The 19,191-nt window shown below is 42.9% G+C and overlaps 1 protein-coding gene across 1 annotated transcript in view; it reads left to right on the plus strand.

The window, feature by feature from the left end:
- The window catches only part of KCNH1 (potassium voltage-gated channel subfamily H member 1), a 396,454-nt gene that overhangs the window by 161,615 nt on the left and 215,648 nt on the right, over positions 1-19,191 (plus strand). Inside the window, exons 8-9 of the mRNA XM_060247256.1 lie at positions 5,847-6,046; positions 12,755-13,007. Coding sequence (XP_060103239.1) covers positions 5,847-6,046; positions 12,755-13,007 — 453 coding nt within the window. The remainder of the gene's footprint in view (positions 1-5,846; positions 6,047-12,754; positions 13,008-19,191) is intronic.

Below are 19,191 nucleotides of genomic sequence, written 5' to 3' on the forward strand. Positions count from 1 at the left end.
TACAGCTGTAGCCAAGCATGTAGGCTATCTCTAATACCATGCAGCCAAATGTCTATTCTGCAGTGAAAGCAGTGAGACAAGTGAGCTTCATCAAGCTGAACAGGGCCTCTGCACGCATATATCCAAGTGAACCCTGTCAGGCCAAAATGAGACTTCTGGTCATAGTGAAGTGTCCAGATCATGAATCCAGCAGCCCTGCCATGGTCTCCATGGTCCTGCCCAGCATCTTGGTCACCTTCCTCTTTGCTACTTCAACCCAATCAAAATAACAAGACTACTGCCTCAAGTGGCACTGCTGGCGATTGGACCAGATAATGATTGTAGCCTGGAGTTCCTCCCTCAGTGTGCACAGGTCCACTGCGGCCTGGTGCACCAAATCATTGCCAGAACAGACCTCCAAATTATTCCTACCAAGTTGTATCACCAACATGCTGGGATACACATGATTTTCCAAATGTGATCACACCATGGGTAAAAATGGTGTGTGTCCCATTTCATACCCCACTCACCCAGCCAGTTGATTCTCACCTTATCCCACTCAGATGCTCAAATGATGCACAGTGCTGTGCCCACTGATTTGCGATGGCATGTCCACAGATCCAAATAGACTCCTACTGTCCCCCTGGAAAGGAATGAATCAATGTTAATTTGATTTGATTCAATTTATATTTGATTTGATTTATATCCTGCCCTCCCCACTGAAGCAGGCTCAGGGCGGCTCACAGTATAAAACCACAACAAACAAAATTCATACATATTATAAAATTACAGATTCAGTAATTAAAACAGTCAGAATAATTTGGTGCTAGTCTCTTTGATATATAATTTCAATGGCGACAGTATTTCTGCAATTTCCCAATGATACAAGACTCAGCGTCAGTTGAAAGTCAACTGGAAGAGAGTGGTCTTACAGGCCTTGCGGAACTGGGCAAGGTCCCGCAAGACCCTACTTCCTCTGGTAGTTGATTCCACCAGTAGGGGGCTGCAATCAAGAAGGCCCTCTCTCTAGTGGTCTTTAATTTGGCCTCCTTTGCCCCAGGGATTGCTAATAGATTTTGAAATCCAGATCTAAGTACCCTCTGGGGAACGTGTGGGGAGAGACGGTCTCTAAGGTAGGCAGGTCCTAGGCCAGGGTTTCCCAAACTTTTCTTTCCTCTGGCCCGGTTATTTTTACACTTTTCCTTCGTGACCCACTAAAATTTGGGGGTGGAGCCAGGAGATTTTGGGGGTAGAGCCGGGAGACAGGAATTATGTCATTTCCTGTGGTGTCAAGGGCCAAGTGATGTCACTTCTGGGGCACACTGAACCAAAACTCCACCTTTTCCTGTGATGTCACTTCCAGAATGTCCACCAGTGGGGGCAGGGCACCAGAAGCCCTCCCACTGTTGCTTCCCACTCCCTCTCAGCACCAAGAATACAGACAGGGCATCACTTGCAGGGAAAAAAAGAAAGAAGTGGGTGGGGGGCAAAGAAAAAAAAAGCCTTTCTCATCATCAGATAACCTCAGCCAGCAACAATTCTGTCCAAGGGTTGTTTGGTAAAAAAAAATAGCTACAGGAATGCACACTCCCCACCCGGCTGAAAAAAAACACATACACCCTTCTTTGCCGCCCAGGCCTCCCAGGGAAATCTCCCCAAAAGAACATACTGCAAGGCACAGGAAAACTCATACCCTGAAGAACACTTCATGGGTCTAAAGTTCCAGTGGACGCCAGCTTTTCTCTTAAACACTGGGAGGGGGGGAGAAAGAAGGAGAGGCAGCCCAGCTCCTCTCTGCACAACACAGAGATGTGGAAAGAAGGAAGCCAAACAGAGCTCAGTCTTTGCAGCCTGTGCCAGTCTTCAAGCCTAGCTTTTCTCTGCACAACAGAGAGATGGGGGAAGGAAGCCAAATGGAGCTCAGACTTTGCAGCCTGTGTCAGTCTTCAAGGCTAGCTTTTATCTGCACAACAGAGAGACGGGGGAAGGAAGGAAGCAGAGCAGAGGTCATGCTTTGCTGGGGGCAGGGCTAGCTTTGCTGGGGCGGGGCTAGCTTTGGCTTTTCTTGTGACCCGGTAGTGATGCTTCCGTGGCCTGGTACCGGGTCACGACCCTGCAAATGGGAAACACTGTCCTAGGCTATACAGGGCTTTAAAGGTGATAACCAGCACCTTGTAGCAAATCCGGTATACTATTGGCAGCCAGTGCAGTTCCTGCAGTTCCGGCTGTATGTGCTCCCACCTGGGAAGCCCCAATAGCAGCCTGGCCGCCGCATTCTGCACTAGCTGTAGTTTCCAGATTCGAGACAGGGAAGCCCCAAGTAGAGGGCATTACAGTGGTCCAATCTTGAGGTGATCATTGCATTAATCACTGTTGCCAGGTCGTCGCATTCAAGGAAGGGGATCAGCTGCCTCACCCGCCTAAGATGGAAAAATGCGGATTTAGCAGTGGCTGCTATCTGGGCCTTCATTGTCAAGGCAGGCTCCAGAAGCACCCCCAAGTTTCTGAACTTGTGCGCCATTGTTAGTGGTGCATCGTCAAATGCTGTTAAGGGGATTTCCCTGCCCAGACCGCCATGACTCAGGCCTGCTGTTTGCCTGAAATGGAAGTAATCAATGTTAAGCGTCATCAGACACTGATGAAGTATGCATGCTCATGAACACTTATATCAAGAATTAAACTTTGTTAGTCTTAAAGGTACCACTGGACTCAAAACTTTGTTTTTTTATTTTGGATTGTCTCATCATAGGGCTTTTGATGTAAGAGTTGTTCAGAAGTGGTTTTTCATTGCCATCTTCTATGCAGTACTAATCAGGTTTAGTTGTACCATTGTCTACAAAAGATCCGCCTCCAGTGTCACCTTCCACAACTGCTTCCACCCAGTAGCTACCCTCCAAAGATTTCTCTGCCCCCATCACAATTGGAACTGTTCTGTTCTGCTGATGTGGCCATTGATCCCTGAAGGGACTGGATGGAATTTAGTCTGGTGTCTCAGCTGTGACCATCACACCTTGAGTGACTGCTAAGAGTTTAGACCTCTTATGGTATTGCTCTCAGCTTTGCTGACACACACAACCCCCCTCACCATATTAAGGACTGTGTCCAAGAGTGGGGGAGCCAGATCTACATTGGCACAGAAGTTTGGGTGACTTGAGAGATAGCTCTTGAAATGGATGGAGCATGAATTAATGAATTTGAATGCCCTTGTTTGACTGAAAGAGGAACCGGGCATTGGCTAATGTAATAACAACTTTCTTGGGGTGGGCAGATGCCTCTGGGGTATGTTAAGATATTCCAGTGCTGAAAAGTCTTTTGTTAGTGAGAATGAAATGATGTCTTATTGAGAAGTCTTATTGTAACTGAGAATGCTGAGCAAGGGGAGATTGCACTTAATCAGTCTGTAATACTTGAACACCCTTCCTCTCCATCCCTGAGATTTCCCAAAGTCATGGCTGTACCTCATAAAGGTGCCTTTATGAGACCCCCCAAGTTTCAGATCCTCTTGGCACTTAAGCTGAAAAAGGAGGAGCCTATTAAAACAACAAAGTTCATAATAAGATTGGGTCTCCACTCACCAAGGAGGTTTCACCTGGAGGATGGGGTGGGGTCCTCACAGTGGGAAAGGAAGGAGAGCATGGGAGACCTGCTGGTGGATAGAAGAGGAGAGGGGGACCCTGGGAGCTCTCTGCCTGGGCCCCCTCAAAGCAAGCCCATTCCACATCACTGCACTTTTGAAGGCAAGTACTTGATTCAGATATCATTTTAAGAATTTTCTGGTCTCATTGAAATTCTATAGCAATGAAGGCACAGAATTAACAACTTTACTCAGAAACCTTGTTGGTCAAATCATTGCTTCAATGTGCTGATGAACCTTCCTCACTGTTATTGTATATCCCTATTTTTAGTATATGTGCTGCTGAAGCATAGGGTTGCCAGGTCTTCTCTGATCTCTGGCAGGGGAGCACAAGAGAAGCTAGCTAACAACCTACTGTGTAAAGTTTTGAGAATGTTAATAAGATATTCATATATGCAGAAATAAAATTTTTTTGCATAGGTAATTATAATGTAGAATGAAGAGTTTGCAGTTAATCAAAATTAGTGTTAGAATTGTACTAATCAAAATGAAGCATTAGAGCTGACTGCGGGGGGCATTAAACATTATGTTACTGAATTATCACTTGGAGATACTAGCCACAACCAAACACATAGTTTAATGTGCTTATGCTTATTAAAACCAATGGGTTTAAGTACACAATTCCATATTGGATTATGAGTGCTTTTTTAAAAGGATCCTATATGATTTTATAGTCCTGATGCTTGTAGGTGTGTTCAAAACAGGCAGTGAGTTTTAGAACATTATCAAAGATTTCAGGTTTTCACGACTGGTAACATCATTAGGGTTTGTAGAATCTTTCAGGATCAAGTGCCGTGTTCTACTGGAGAAAGTTTTCCTTCCAGACGTTTCGTTCTCAGCTGCGGAGAACATCCTCAGTGGCGTTGCAGCCGGAGCAGGCGCTCAGACCTTCTTGGCTGCTGTGCATTGAGTGGGGCCAGGGCTGCTGGAGAGCTGCTATTTCTAGGCTGGAGGGGGTGTGATGAAACATTGTTTTAGAACATTGTTTTAGAACATTGTTAATTCTATTTTTAAAAAAGCAGAGCAGTAAGTAGACTTGCAAATTGATGCTAAAGCTGTCCTGCCATGTGCAAATTCATATTTGTATTATTCCTGGGAAATTCCTGGAGATTCTGTGGTGGAGTTTGAGGAAGGCATAGGAGTAAGGCCTTCAAAGTGGGGTCTGCTAGACCCAGGTTCTTGCTGTGGAAGCTGATTGGGTGGTTTCAGACCAGTCACAGATTTCAGCCTAACCTGCCTCACAGGGTTGTTGTTCAGATCAAAGTGGAGGGGGAAGGAGAATGATGTAAGCTGCTTTGGTCCCTACCACTGTGGAGAGAGACTGTCCTTTCCCTAGGTGGAGGCTGCAGAGAGGGGCGAGGCAATGGAAAACTGAAGCCAGAGGGGCAGATAAAGGGAAGGAGATAGGGTTGCCAACTCCAGGTTAGGAAATTCTTGGAAATGTTGTGGGTTGAGACTGGAGAGAGTGGGGTTTGAAGAAGGGTGGGACCTCAGATGGGTACAATGCCATACGCTGCACTCCCCAAACCAGCCATTTCCTCCTTGGGAGCCACTGTTACCAATCTCTAGGTGAGGGCTGGAGATCACTCCAAATTACAGCTGCTCTCCAGATAACAGAGATTAGCTCCCCTTGAGGTGTGTGTGTGGGCAATGAATGCCTTCACTTGGGTGGGTGGGAAGACAGCGAAGGTGGGGAGCACTTGCCCAGAGCCTCTTTCTAGACCCCGTTGTATTTTTCTCTTCAATGGGCCTTATTCCTAGTATAATATAAAGCAATTACTAGGCTATTTCTATCATTACAGGTTCATGGTTGTAATTGATTGTCAATCAGGAAGGATTTGCCTATAATTTGCTAGCAGCATACTCTTAGTCTATTCTACCTCACAGGGATGTTGGGAGGATAAAATAGAGGACAGGAAAATGAAACCTCACTTTGAGTCTCTTCTGGGAAGAAAGGAAGGATATAAATGACATAAATTTCCTGGGGGTCAGAAGAATGGGCTGTTGGGTGGATGTGGGGAACAAAAGACAAAGATCTGCAGTCCTGGTGTGCACAGATCGCTGGCTCCAGCCCAGTAAGTAACATTACCGTGTCAGTTTGACTAATAAAGGCAGTGTTTCATGAACTGATGGCTGTTTGTACTGCAGAAGTGACATGTCACAGTAGCTCTCCAGCTTGCAGATTCTTTGGATTTCAGAAATATATTTACCTTATCCTTTATTCTATTTGCAGCTTTGCTATATGCAACCATTTTTGGTAATGTGACAACTATCTTCCAGCAAATGTATGCTAACACAAATAGATACCATGAGATGCTGAACAGTGTCCGGGATTTCCTGAAACTCTATCAAGTGCCCAAAGGCTTGAGTGAACGTGTGATGGACTATATCGTTTCTACTTGGTCAATGTCCAGGGGAATAGATACTGAAAAGGTGAGATGTCATGGCTTTGGAATCTTGCTTTCAAATAAATGTATCTTCTTGTTTACCAGTGGCTTACTGCAAACTTGAGTTTGGTTACTGCAAACCTGAGTTTCTGTAATTACATAAAGCAAGGAAAACAATGATCTTTCAGCTGAAGTTTTTTACAAATTACAAATACCTTTATTGGCATAGAAATAAAAAGTGCAGCATAGCAAATTTACATGGAGTTTCAGCTATAAAAACCAGTCAAACATAAAGAAAGGGATATAGTCTTTTGCTCCCTGATTGTTATGGCAGCCAAAAGGTACTTTGCAACTAGGCTTGTGATATGGGAACGTTGGTCAGATAGTAGGAAAAAAAACTAACTCAGCTGAAGTAAAGATTAAAGCAAAAATGTATTTCAATTAATTTTCCTGTTTTGAAGCAGTCTTTAATTAACACTTTAATGAGTGTTAGTTCCAGCAATCTGTGGACAAAAGGATTGTGGTTCTACCCCATGTTCCCTTCCCCCAGCAGTGCATTTCAGCACTGGGAAAGTTTATTGCCTGGGCCGTGGACAAGGAGCCATATAGACCAGAAGACTCTGGGAGTGGGTGAAATTGCCCCTTTTTTCCTCTTCCTTTTGCAGTTTCTTGACCCATATGGTTATTCAGACAAGTCCCAGTGGGTCCTGAGATCCCAAAATAAACTTTTCCAGGGCTGGAAAGGGCTATCAGAGGACAGAAATCTGGGCTTCTCTCTTACTTTCACAAAGCTGTTGGGAGTTCCTCTCCCCACCCCACCATGATTTATCTTTCTCCACAGCAGCTTTCTGCAGCTTTCAGTGAGGCAGGGTTTTTTTGCTGTCTAGCCAGAGCCCAGCTAGGCCCAGCAGGAGAGCAGTTCAGCTTGCCAGTCCAGCGAAAGATAAAAGGTGAAAGATAAAAGGCCTTCCAGTGATGGGTCACTAGATTCAATGCATTGCTTTGAATGCTATAGATACCTGTAGTAGACAAAACTGGCTTTCCATCATCAAAATCTCTAAGAGACCTCCAAGAATTACTTCTAAGACATGGGTGTCAAACATAAAGTCTGTGGATCATCTGGTCCATGAGCAATTGGTCATTACCTTTATTGCCAGATGACAGAGGCTGTGCATTATGTCCCTGTATACTGTCCCTATTGTCCTAGCGCTAATGCATAACAGGTGGTGGAAGTGGGAGGGTGGGCATCAGGAAGATACTGTAAGGAGTGTTAATGTTTTAAGCATATTTTTATTTGAGTAAAAACTAGAATTATTAATAGAGTTTGCCTGTGTCCTCTATAAAGTTTATATCTGGCACACATGGCCCACATGGCACACATGGCCCAGCCCAACAAAGTGACATTTCTGTCAGATCTGGCCCTCATAACTAATGAGTTCAACACCTCTGCTCTAAGAGACCTCGCAGAATTTGTATCAAACATGAATGCAGAATTTTGAAAGTGCTGCTTGGATTGGCACTTCAGCCCCTACCTGGCTTTCACACATCTCCTGGTGATTACAAGAGCAAAAAAGAAACAGCCAAAAAGAGATGGAAAGAAAGAGATTCATCATCTTATATAGTTCTGCATGTCTAGTATAGTTTTCAAGATAAAAGAATCCTAATATTTCATTAAATAATTTGTGTTACACAGGTTTCTGTGTGGTTTATTAAAAAATTAATAGCTTGAGAAATATTAAATTATATTCAATGTACTTTTGAAACAAATGAATTGTGCTAAAGTTCAGTAACTAGTGTATCCATATCTTAAGACATCATTAATAAAAACAAAAATGTTTCAATGACTACAGCATGAACCAACCAATATGACAATGAGTAATATTGATGACTGGTCCATAAATCTTCCAAGTCCAATCCTCAAGCGCCACTGACTTTACATTAGGCACAACTTTAAGAATATCACAAAATGAATAAATCATTATGTCTTCTACATCTCTGCTGTTTGATTTAGTATACACTCTAAGCAAGTATATTGAATGTGACTGTTATCTCCAGAATCTATCGCCATTTTAATTATGTTACCTGTTTGATGTGGTGCAGAGTGTATATAGAGAAACTAAAATAGTGGAAGCTATTAAGCATTTTCTTTTGATATGTAAACCTTGACAATGTTATTCTTAATAACTCAAACAAGCATAATCATTAATAAAAAAAAAACTAACCATGGTAATCCTTGCTACCTAGATTAAGATATATATGAAAGGGTGGTAAATTTCATTTCATTTTTTTTACATTGTTTATAGTCCATGTCTTGAGATTCCACTTACATAAAAATAGATGTGAAAACCCATTTACTTAGGGATGAACTGTGCTAGACATCTTAGCAAACCTTAACTTGCTAAAATAATAAGAATATAGGGGCAGGTAGGTAATGCAGTGTTTAGCAGCTTTTATGTCCTCTGCTCTGCCCTCCAAATGCTTCCCTTGCAATTTCCCTCCTCTGCCAGGCTTATTTTCCCTTTTGAGTCTGGCTGGGAAAAATATAAGTTAAAGGGTAAAGGTTTGCAGAGGAGAACTGGTGGATGGGGGGAAATGGCTTTCCCCCACAAACTGATTTTCTGTATACCACCCTACCCCTGTATTTGTATTATCAAGGAAAATACAGGGCTGGAAGCCCTTTATTCTATTTGACCTTCTGGTTAGGGGCTCATCATTAGGCAAAGGCATTTTAAAGCATATTAAATAAAAGAGAGTTTCTTATAAAGATGATTAGTATAGTTCTCTCATAGCTGCCATGATTCACAAAAAAGCTTGAAAATATACATAAGTGCAATGCTAAGCAGAGTTACACTATTCTTTTCTGACTGACTTCAATTAGGGTTGCTAGGTTGTACTTGGCTGTTGGTGGGGGAACTTCCCTCACACGTGCTTTGCACATGCAGTGTGATGATGTCACTCAGAAGTGATGTAATCGCATCGTGCATGTTGTTTGAGGATGCTCTCGTATTTTGGTAAAAAACTCTTATGGCACCATAGAGGGTTTTTTTACTAAAATGCTAGAGCATCCCTGTGTGGCATGCCTGGTGTGATTACATCACTTCTGAGTGACATAATCTTCCTGGGCACATCAGGTGCTGATGGAGCTCTTCAGGGGCAGGGCTCCCTCTGCTGCATAGCCAGCTTCAAGAGGGGGTTAGATAAAAATATGGAGCAGAGGTCCATCAGTGGCTATTAGCCAAAGTGTGTGTGTGTGTATATATATATATATGTATGTACATCCTTATAAGTCATGGGTTGAGAAGGGTATAACTATTCAGGATAGCAGTATTAAGCATATGCTACACTGTGTTGAATCCTGTTTCATACATAGGTTTGGGGGGCTAAAACTAAGTGATATAGGTTGCTGGCCAGTCTTTGTATGCATGGACTTGAGATGCAAATAGGTTAGTTTATTTGCTGTTCCATAGCGTGTGATTATTCCCTATTATAGGTTAATTAATTTTCTGATTGAAAAGCTTAAAGGAAATTTGGACAGTATAATCAACATATCTAATGTTTGCACTTAATTGGTGCACTCTTTTTCAAAGAGTATGCATATTTCGAGATAGATTTCTTTTCTATTGATTTTACTGTGCTAAAAACCTTGGAATATTAGCATTATAATTCAATATCCAGCAGAGAATATCATTGGCCTAAATAATTGTTTCCCTTCTTTTAAATCTAAGGTCTGTCTTAATGCTGGAGAGCTTTTAAGTTTCATGTTTAAGATGGGATGGTGCTGAATGCAAGAGTCAAACAGGGATTTTTGTCTCATAAACTTACATGCTTTGGCAGATCCTTATTTAAAATGAACAAAAACATAAAAATACTTGTAGTCATAGTTCATAACCTCAAACTTATACCTCTTAATTTATATTTCTATTATCAATAATTTTATTTCTTCTAGATATGTATTTGAAGACACATTCATTTATTTTATAAAATTAAAATATCTCTTCATCGTGGTATCTAATATTAGGAAATTCAAATTAATTGGTATTCAAAACAAGAAATAAAGGTATTGCTGAAAGCTATTTATCCCCAGAGGGGCTAGGGTACATATTTGCTTTAGGTACAGAATTACAACATTTAAAATTTGTTTCCAAAGTACATCTAGAACAGGAGTGTCAGATGTGTGGCCTGAGGGATGGGTCAGATCCCCAGAGGGCTCCTATCAGGCCCGCGAGCCATCCTTCTTCATTCTCCCTCTCTCTTGCTCCCTTCTGCATCACAGCTTGCTTTGCCAGGCTTGCCCCATCGCACAGGAGCTACTGAGCAGAGCAAAACTTGCAACATCCAGCCATTTCATGTTTTCCTCTGGGTCTTAGGCTCAAAGCATTGACGATGAGATTTCTGTAATGAATGTCAATGCATGAAAAAGATTGCTACAGCACAGACATTGTCTTCAGATTTATTTATTATTTATTTGTTTATTCAGTTTCTATCCTGCCTTCCCCACTGAAGTGGGCTCAGGGTGGGTCCCAACATAAATCATTGCAGTTTTGATGCAATAATTCAGAGCAAGAGGTGTCAGTTATCAGAGACTGTTAAATAAACAAAATATTTCAAGAGTGCTAATCTTTTAAGCATGTTTTACTTAAAAAAATCTTTAATTGTGGTTGTGTCCTTACTAAGTTTCTATCTCTGCTACCTGGTGTTCCATTTTATGACACACATTGCCCAGCCTGACAAGGTCTCATTTATGTCAGATCTGGCCCTCATAACAAATGAGTTTGACACCCCTAATCTAGAAGTTCAGAGACAAATAACTGGCATCCATTATTACAATTGTTTTTGTCAAGATTGCTAAGAAACTGAAACAGAAATTTTCCCCATAGCAAAAGTTTGTTCAAACTGAAAGGAAATCAGATATCCCAGGAAATGAGGTGCCCCCATCTTCCATTATTTTCAATTAAAGGAAAGCATTTAAAAAGAATGCAGCCCTTTAAATGTGATGGCTAGAACTCCCTTTGGAGTTCAATCATGCTTGTCTGAACCTTGTTCTGGGCTCCACCCCCAAAGTTCTCAGATATTTCCTGAGTTGGACCTGGCAACCCTAACTTGAGAAAAGTCAATCTGGGAAGGCCTCTCACCTTTCTGGGCTACTCTGGCCAGGAATTGCAAAGTTGTCCTAGAGGATTTAAGAACTTTAAAGGGTGCATAAAACATGATGGCCAGGTGCTTTCTCAACTCCCCATCCACTCCATCACACTTTCTAGTAGCGGTGACCAAGCTGATTTTAGTTATGGCATGGGTTGCAAGTGGTAAGTAAGGCAATGTTAACAAATCATTGTGCTGGATTTTATGCTATTATAGAGGAAGCCTGGGGAGGTAGAATAGAAATCTGTAAGAAAGAAAGAAATAATGGTTTTATTTGGAACTCTTTCTTAAACTCAAGAATCTCAGCCTATTCAAACAGGGTTAGCTTGTCTCTTGGAATATTTTGGTCCTCTCACAAGTCCCTAACCTACTATTTCCCTATGGTCACATAGGATACTGACTCTATTCCTGCCTTTTTATTGCCCCTTGAGTCCTACTTGCCTATACTATAGATTTCTGAATTTTTCATGGGGAGAAGCCTAACTACCCAACTAGTCTCCTGCTGTTTTCCCTATTTCTCTTTTTCTTCCTCACATCCCATTTGAGGCAATGACAGACTTTCCCTTCATTTAACTGTCTTCTCCTCCACCCCCCAAGGCCCCCCATCACAGGGGCTGTCCATCAGAGACCTAGAGGCCATCCATCACAGGCCACTATAAGTAAAAGATTTTGTTAATCTGAGCAGTAGACAAGGAAATACATGTAACTATTTAAAATGTCTGGTTTTTGGCTGTCTTCCAAAATGGAGTTTTCCCCTTTCAATATGGAAAACAATAATGTCATACTGGCCAAATCATAACTATCATGGCCAATATAAGCAATATAATATATCTATTAATATCTAAGTAATATATAAATCACAGATTAATCATAGATATAAGAAATATATTAATTACAAGATGGGCACATTCGTTCTTATATCTTACAAAGTTTAAAACAGGGTTGTCAAACATGCAGCCCGGAAGCCAAATCAGGCCCTCGGAGGGCTCCTATCAGGCCCTTGAGCAACTGGCTGTCATCTGCTTCCTTCTCCCTCTCTCTTGCTTCCTTCTGCATAACAGCTTGCACAGGAGCTATAAAACAAAGACTCTGTTTTCTCCATTGCCTGAGGCTCCTCCCTTGGGGAGGAAGGGGGAAGGGAGAGCTTGCTTTGTCAGGCTCTCTCAATCGCACAGCAGAGCTACTGAGCCAAGCCTCTCTTCCTTCTATTGGCTGAGGCTCCTCCCCCTCCTGGTCCCTTGGGGAAGGAAGGCAAGAGCCAGAGCTTTCTTTTCCCAGTTCCCTGGATCCCATGGGAGAGATACAAAGAAAGCACCTTTAAGACTAATGACTGCTAATGTTTTAAGCATGTTTTATTTTGTTTTAAAAAAATCTTTAATTGTGTTTGTCTGTATCCTTTATAAAGTTTATATCTCTGCTACCTAATCTTAAATAGGTACACACCCGACCTGGCCCACCATGGCTTGCCCCAACAAGGTCTCATTTATGTCATCTCTTGCCCTTATAACAAATGAGTTTGACACCCCTGGTTTAAAAGAATGAATGGAAGTGTATAGAGAATGTTACACATTAAGATCTTTTGCACACAGGAATAATTCCTGAAATGTTCTTCTAGGTTTTGCAGATTTGCCCTAAGGATATGCGAGCGGACATCTGTGTTCATCTGAATCGTAAAGTTTTTAAGGAGCACCCTGCATTCAGATTGGCTAGTGATGGATGTCTGCGAGCTCTTGCAATGGAATTTCAGACTGTTCACTGTGCTCCTGGGGATCTAATTTACCATGCTGGAGAAAGTGTGGACAACCTTTGCTTTGTGGTTTCGGGGTCCTTGGAAGTAATCCAGGATGATGAAGTTGTTGCAATTCTGGGTAGGATTCCATACTACTTTTCCCTCCCCCTCCCATTACACATTTATATGCATGTTTTATGTACTGGATGACAAGGAGGAGGAGGAGACTTAAAATACTCAGCCTAATAGATTATTCCAGTATCCTATTCATGATAATTGTGACTGAGTGCAGGAATGTGCCTCAAGGGGCCTTCACAGTAGTTAACTCTAAACTTAATATGGCATTTCTAAGATTCTCTCTGTTGCTCTGAGGCAAGGTGCTAACATGCTACAAGAATTCTCCACTGTTTAACTGTTTTCCTTAAATGAATGCAGAGCATTTTCTAAGCCTAGACCCATTAAGTACAACAGTACATATCCACCTCTTATAAGCAGACATTAAATTCATCCAGAACCTCTTGAGTTCTTTTCAAGGTAGAGGCAATAGCTTGAGGGAATGAACTTACATGATCTGAACTAACAAAATAAAATTCTTCCATAATCATCACTGAGGTGTATCTTTGAAACGGTCTTTTTCAGGGCACGTATAACTCTGGAAGCTGTGGAAAGGCCACAGCCTCCATCATATTCCCATTTTTCTTGAGAGGAAGCATGGCACCTTCTATAGAGAGCTCTGCATTTGAAGTGTCCTCTAGAAGAGGTGAATCATTTTCTTGAGGGGAAGGTGGCAGCTCTCCTTCTCCATCTGCAGCACTCTCCTTTTCCTGAGGGGGAAGCTGTGATGTGATGGGAGAGTCCCCTGCATTTCAGTCTTCCTGAAAATTTGGCAGGAAAGTGGTGGGTTGCCAATTCACAGAGGCACTGTCAGGACGGCCCCTACCTATTTGTATGGAATTATCACTACAGTCAGGGTAGCAGTTATTATTTTAACATAGTCCTCAAATCCATCATACTCATCTTTCAAGTGGCCCAAAATGTTTAAAAAATCAACTTTAGCTCTCCTTCAGGTTTTCATACATTCATGGAAAACTCTTGCTGTTTTGTTCAATTTTTGAAAAATATCAGAAAGTGTGTTCACTATAGGTAAAGTGAGCATTTATGTTTGGGCAGGCACTGTAAGCATGACCTTTGGGTTCTAGGCGTAAGGGGTGGGGGTGAAAGAATATGACTGAGGTGTGTGTGTGGGGGTAAGGGCTGGAGGATCTGAGCAAGAGGAAAAACTTTGTGAAAGGTGGAGTGAGTGAAAGGTGGAGTCCAGGACTAAAGTGAATCATGTAGCTCTGGTCAGTAAAGTCTTCCATGATGTAACAGGAGCATGGAAAAGGAACATGCAATTTGGCATGGAGGTAGCTAACCGCACCCCACCCTCCAGAATGGAATGGCCATACCAAGTGGCTGTGTGTTTTTAGGACTGAGGTCTTAAAATATTGGAAGGATACTACTCTTAGAAGAAATTCTTTTCAGAAATAGAAACAAGCGAACATGATCATGATACAGAGTGAATATTTGGCAGGGAAAATATACCATTTCCCCTCTTTCTCTTGTCCTCTCAAAAAAAGAATGCTGACAGGGTGAGATCTGAGAGAAGCTGGAAGGCTGCTCTTTCACAGAGCAAAAAAATTGTTGAACAGGTCTGCGACAGAAGGGTCTGTAGGCAATTAATCAAATTGAATTCCTAGGCAGCAGGTTGTTATATAGACAGTCAAATGCTCTGTACTTAGGAGAAATTCTTATGCACAATCTTGCCTGATTTTGTTTTTAGTAAAGATGTTTTGCAGTTGAAGGTGCATCATCTCTGGCATCCTGGATCCCATAAACATCTGTTGACTGCTTTCTGCTTCTGCATCACTAGTGGCTATTTCCTTTCAGGATGGTTTGTAGGGGTGTTCTCTGTGATGAAATCACATTTCACCCAAATATCTGTGTAAGAATTTTACACTTTGCTTTGTGAATGCTGAATCTACATTTTGTGAATGTTCAGATGTTGAGCTCAAACAACCCTGACAAGTAGACTGGTTAAGGGAAAAAGCTAATTCTCCTTCCCCATTATCTGTTCCTTCTGGTTTCCAATTTGGAGGGCAATACAGCAGTTAGTAGTTTATCTGTCACTCACATTAGCTTTGCACAAAAGCCAGTAACCCAACAATTTTGGACCGTTTTCGCACACAGCTTACCATGCGGTCACGTCCCTGTTCTCTCTGCAGCGTCCGTCGGATTTCCCACTATCTGCGCCAAAGTTACAGGAAGTGCTGTGGCTTTTGCGTAGCAAACGTAAACCGCTAAAACCCAGGGCGTTTTCACACTTACCTTAAGCCGGAGCGACGTCCCTCTTCACCGCGCAGCGTCTGCACGGTTTTTGCACTAATTGCTGCAGAGCACCTGGAAGAGCCGCAAAGTCCCGCGGCTTTTGCGGTGCAAATGTAAACCGGTTTTTGGCGGTTTACATTTGCGCCACAAAAGCCACGGGACTTTGCGGCTCTTCCAGGTGCTCCGCAGCAATTAGTGCAAAAACCGTGCAGACGCTGCGCGGTGAAGAGGGACATCGCTCTGGCTTAAGGTAAGTGCGAAAATGCCCCTAGTTTATGTTTGCTACGCACTTCCTGTAACTCTGGCGCAGGTAATGGGAAATCTGACAGACGCTGCAGAGAGAACAGGAACGTGACCACGTGGTAAGCTGTGTGTGAAAACGGTCCAAGTTTTAGTGGTTTACGTTTGCTACGCAAAAGCCGCGGCACTTCCTGTAACTTTAGTGCAGATAGTGGGAAATCCGACGGCTGCTGCGGAGAGAACAGGAACGTGACCCCGTGATAAGCTGTGTGCGAAAACGGTCTTGATCTTTGAGGACAAATGTAGCTATCACATAAAAGAAAATGTGCAGTTGGGAATGAGAGACGCCTATAACCCACCTCCTCCCACACACATTTTATTTCTTTACATTTTTAAAATAATGTGCGTGACTTTTCCATTTTGAATAGTTTGTATCTAAGACTAATAGCCCTCAGTGCTTCAGATATCAGAGAGACGATAGACAGATAAACAGATGATAGATGATATTTGTATTTTCTTAACAAAAGTTATATCCCACCTTTCTGCCCTTACATGGCAAAATATATTTTTTCCCTTATGGAGTGAGTAATTTCTGGAGATGACTTGAACACTGTTCAAGAAAAAGGGTCATAAGATCCTTTCTCTAAGGCTGCAGTGTGGATTTGCTTGAGGCCTCCTCTTACATACTTCTAACTTTAAAAACAAACACAGGAGATAATGGCTTAGATCCCACAGAGATTTCCCCCATGGGCATAAGAATTCCCACTTGCTGAGTACAGCTTCCTGGACTTGTGGCAGCCTGAAACACCTTCTGAAATCTTATTCCCAGGAATTATCTGTCCCCCAGGAATAAGAATTCAGGGGGCATTTCAAGCTGCAATAAAAGGGGGAGAAAGTTGCAGTCTGTGAGTGGAAATACTCCTGCCCATGAAAAAAAAAACTCAGTGGGGGACCTATCTCTATGTCTTTCCCTCTGAAATAGTATTTCCAATTCCAGTGAGTTCTAAATGCTGCACTTTGTTGTTTTCGGGGGTGGGGGGAGATTCATCAATTAATTAATTCTCAAATATTTCTACTGTGTCTTTTTCTTGTAGACAGAACTATGGATGTGGACAAAAAATCCAGTAAAATTCAGATTCACGGTATTTGGGGCAACAATATTTTGAGGGGCTGAATATCTCTGAATATCAGAATCTGATTTGGGAGATATTCAGCTATTCTTGAATGTAGGGCTCCATTATACCCTATGGGCCATTGATGTCAATGGCAAAACATAGGATATAATGTATGGAGGCTGGAGAGGCACCAAATTTGCAGAACATCTGAAGGAGTCTCTCTCTCACAGAACCTCCAAGTTTCAAAAATATCATTTCAGAAACAGACTGGAAAAGGAGATTGAAGGGGTTTCGTTCCCTGAGTTTTTAAAATGAATATAAAGATTGTAATTCAGCAATCACTTGTTCCAGTCTGTTTCTGAAATGATGCTGCAGTAAAACAGGTTGCTCAGCTTTGTGAATCTTGATTTCAGATTTGTGTCCATTCATCTTTTGGTATACCCAGGCCACAAGGGTAGTGAGTTCAGCTGCTGGGCAGTAATTGGTAGGGTTGTGCCACTGGGCTGGTCACTATTAGGTTGGCCCAGGGCTCTGCTGCTTAGCACCAGTGCATTCAGTGCACTGTTTCTGTGCTGTGGTCATTGCAGAAAGCAAACACCCCCCAACCAGGATTGTAATTCAGACAGATTCTCAGATTTGAACTAGGGTCCTATGTGTGGCATTGGCACTGCCACTGTGGCACTTGTTCAGCTGGGCACATAGCAGTGTTATGCTCCTTGCACACAAGCATCCTCACCACAGTTGACTTTCCACTGCAAAGATTCTCTAGGAGAATCTGACTGCTGCCTGTGTTTACAGGTTTTCACATCATAGGAAATAATGAGGATTAGGGGGTAACCACTTTGGGGTCCCATAGAATGAGAACCCACAGTCCAATCTTTTTGAAACATGGGGGTTCTTTGGGGGAGAGGCTCTTGCAGCTACACAACAAATTTAGAGCCTCTCCTTCCAACCCCTTCCCACCAGCCCCCATAAATTATATCCTATGTTTAGCAATTTACTTCAGTGGCCCATAGGGAACAATGGTGGAATGTAGAAACCCTCTTTGGGTGACCCTAGAATTGGACCCCCTGGTCCAATCTTTTTGAAACTTGGAGGTCCTGTGGGAGAAAGGCTCCTGCAAGTGCCCTGAAAATTTGATGGCTCTCCGTCAAACCCCCACCCCCAGGCCCCATACATTATACATTGATTTTAATGGCTAATAGGGTATAAAGGAGCCAAATAGCTGCCAAATAGATTTGGCAGTATTTGGGACTGCTGTATTCAGCAGCTGAATCAGATCAGAGCATTTAATTTGGCTGAATACAGCACTGAATACAGCTGAATCAGCTGTTATTCAGGTTTGTATTTTGTGAACTGAATGCATGCCCCTGAACAGGACCCAGTAGCTTATGATAAAATGATCACTAACCATTCAGTAAAAGAGCACTAATGTAATATGTCTGAGTGGAGCTGGTTACAGCCCTGTCCGTGGAGCAAAAGTTATTTCAGTTCCTCAGCCACAGGGGAGGGTGAGGCTCAGCAGTTGGTCTCCCTCAGCCTTGACTAGAACTCTCTTCTCTAGGTGATGCCCTCTCTGATGTCCCCAGGGTACCTGAAGTGTTTCACTTTCATCAGAAAAAGCATCTGAGGGATCAGGAATGGTGGGAGGAGAGATCCTCCCAGTTTTCTGTTAAGTAGCTGGCTGTGGTAGAAACTAGGGATGTGCAAAAAAAAATTCGGTATTACAAGGATTCGGAAGTATACGGGGGGGGGGGGGGGGAATTCAGAATCCCCGTATACTCCTGAATACCGCATTCGGAACAGCCGCATATACGGTAGATGCGCGGCCATTTCCAAATATACGGCCCTATTATACCCTATGGGCCATTGAAATCAATGGCAAATAGGGTATATTTGAAGCAACCTGGAGGGGGGGTTTGAGAGAGAGCCCCCAAATTTGCAGGGGACTCTCCCCTCCAACCCCCCAAGCCCCAAAAAGATTGGGCCAGGGGATCCCATTCCAGGGGCACCCAAAGAGGGTGCCCCTATTCCATCATTATACCCTATGGGCCATTGAAATCAATGGCAACATAGGGCATAATTAGAGGCTACTGGGGGACAGGGGGTTTGAGGGAGAGGCCCCAAAACTGCAGGGCAGCTTCAGGGGACTCCCCAGCATGCAACCCCCCTGTCCCAAAAAGACGGCACCCATCTGTGGGCACCCCAAAAGGAACACTGCTCCTAATGGTGAGAAAAAAACAATTAGAGCCACTTCCTCACTGTAATTGTCGTGGGAAAAGTGGCTCTGAGGAGCAGGAGGTTTTGAGGAGAGCCCCCAAACTGCTGGGCAGCTTCAGGGCACTGTCCCACACAAAACCCACAAGGCCAAAAAAAAAATTGGACCAGGGGGTCCAATTCCTGGGGCACCCAAAGCCAAACCTAACTTCACACCAGAGAATCTCTATAGGACCCAAATGCACACTACATCCCTCTATCTACTCTATGAACCCTGCAGGCCTGGAACCAATGTAAACCCAGTTGCCAGCGTCACTGCCAAACAAAACACAATCTGCTCAAGGTCTGCTCTGTAGAGACCTGGCTGCAGCAAACCCAGATGCC

This window comes from Heteronotia binoei, chromosome 1 (genome assembly GCF_032191835.1).
Source record: "Heteronotia binoei isolate CCM8104 ecotype False Entrance Well chromosome 1, APGP_CSIRO_Hbin_v1, whole genome shotgun sequence".
Classification (NCBI taxonomy): domain Eukaryota; kingdom Metazoa; phylum Chordata; class Lepidosauria; order Squamata; family Gekkonidae; genus Heteronotia; species Heteronotia binoei.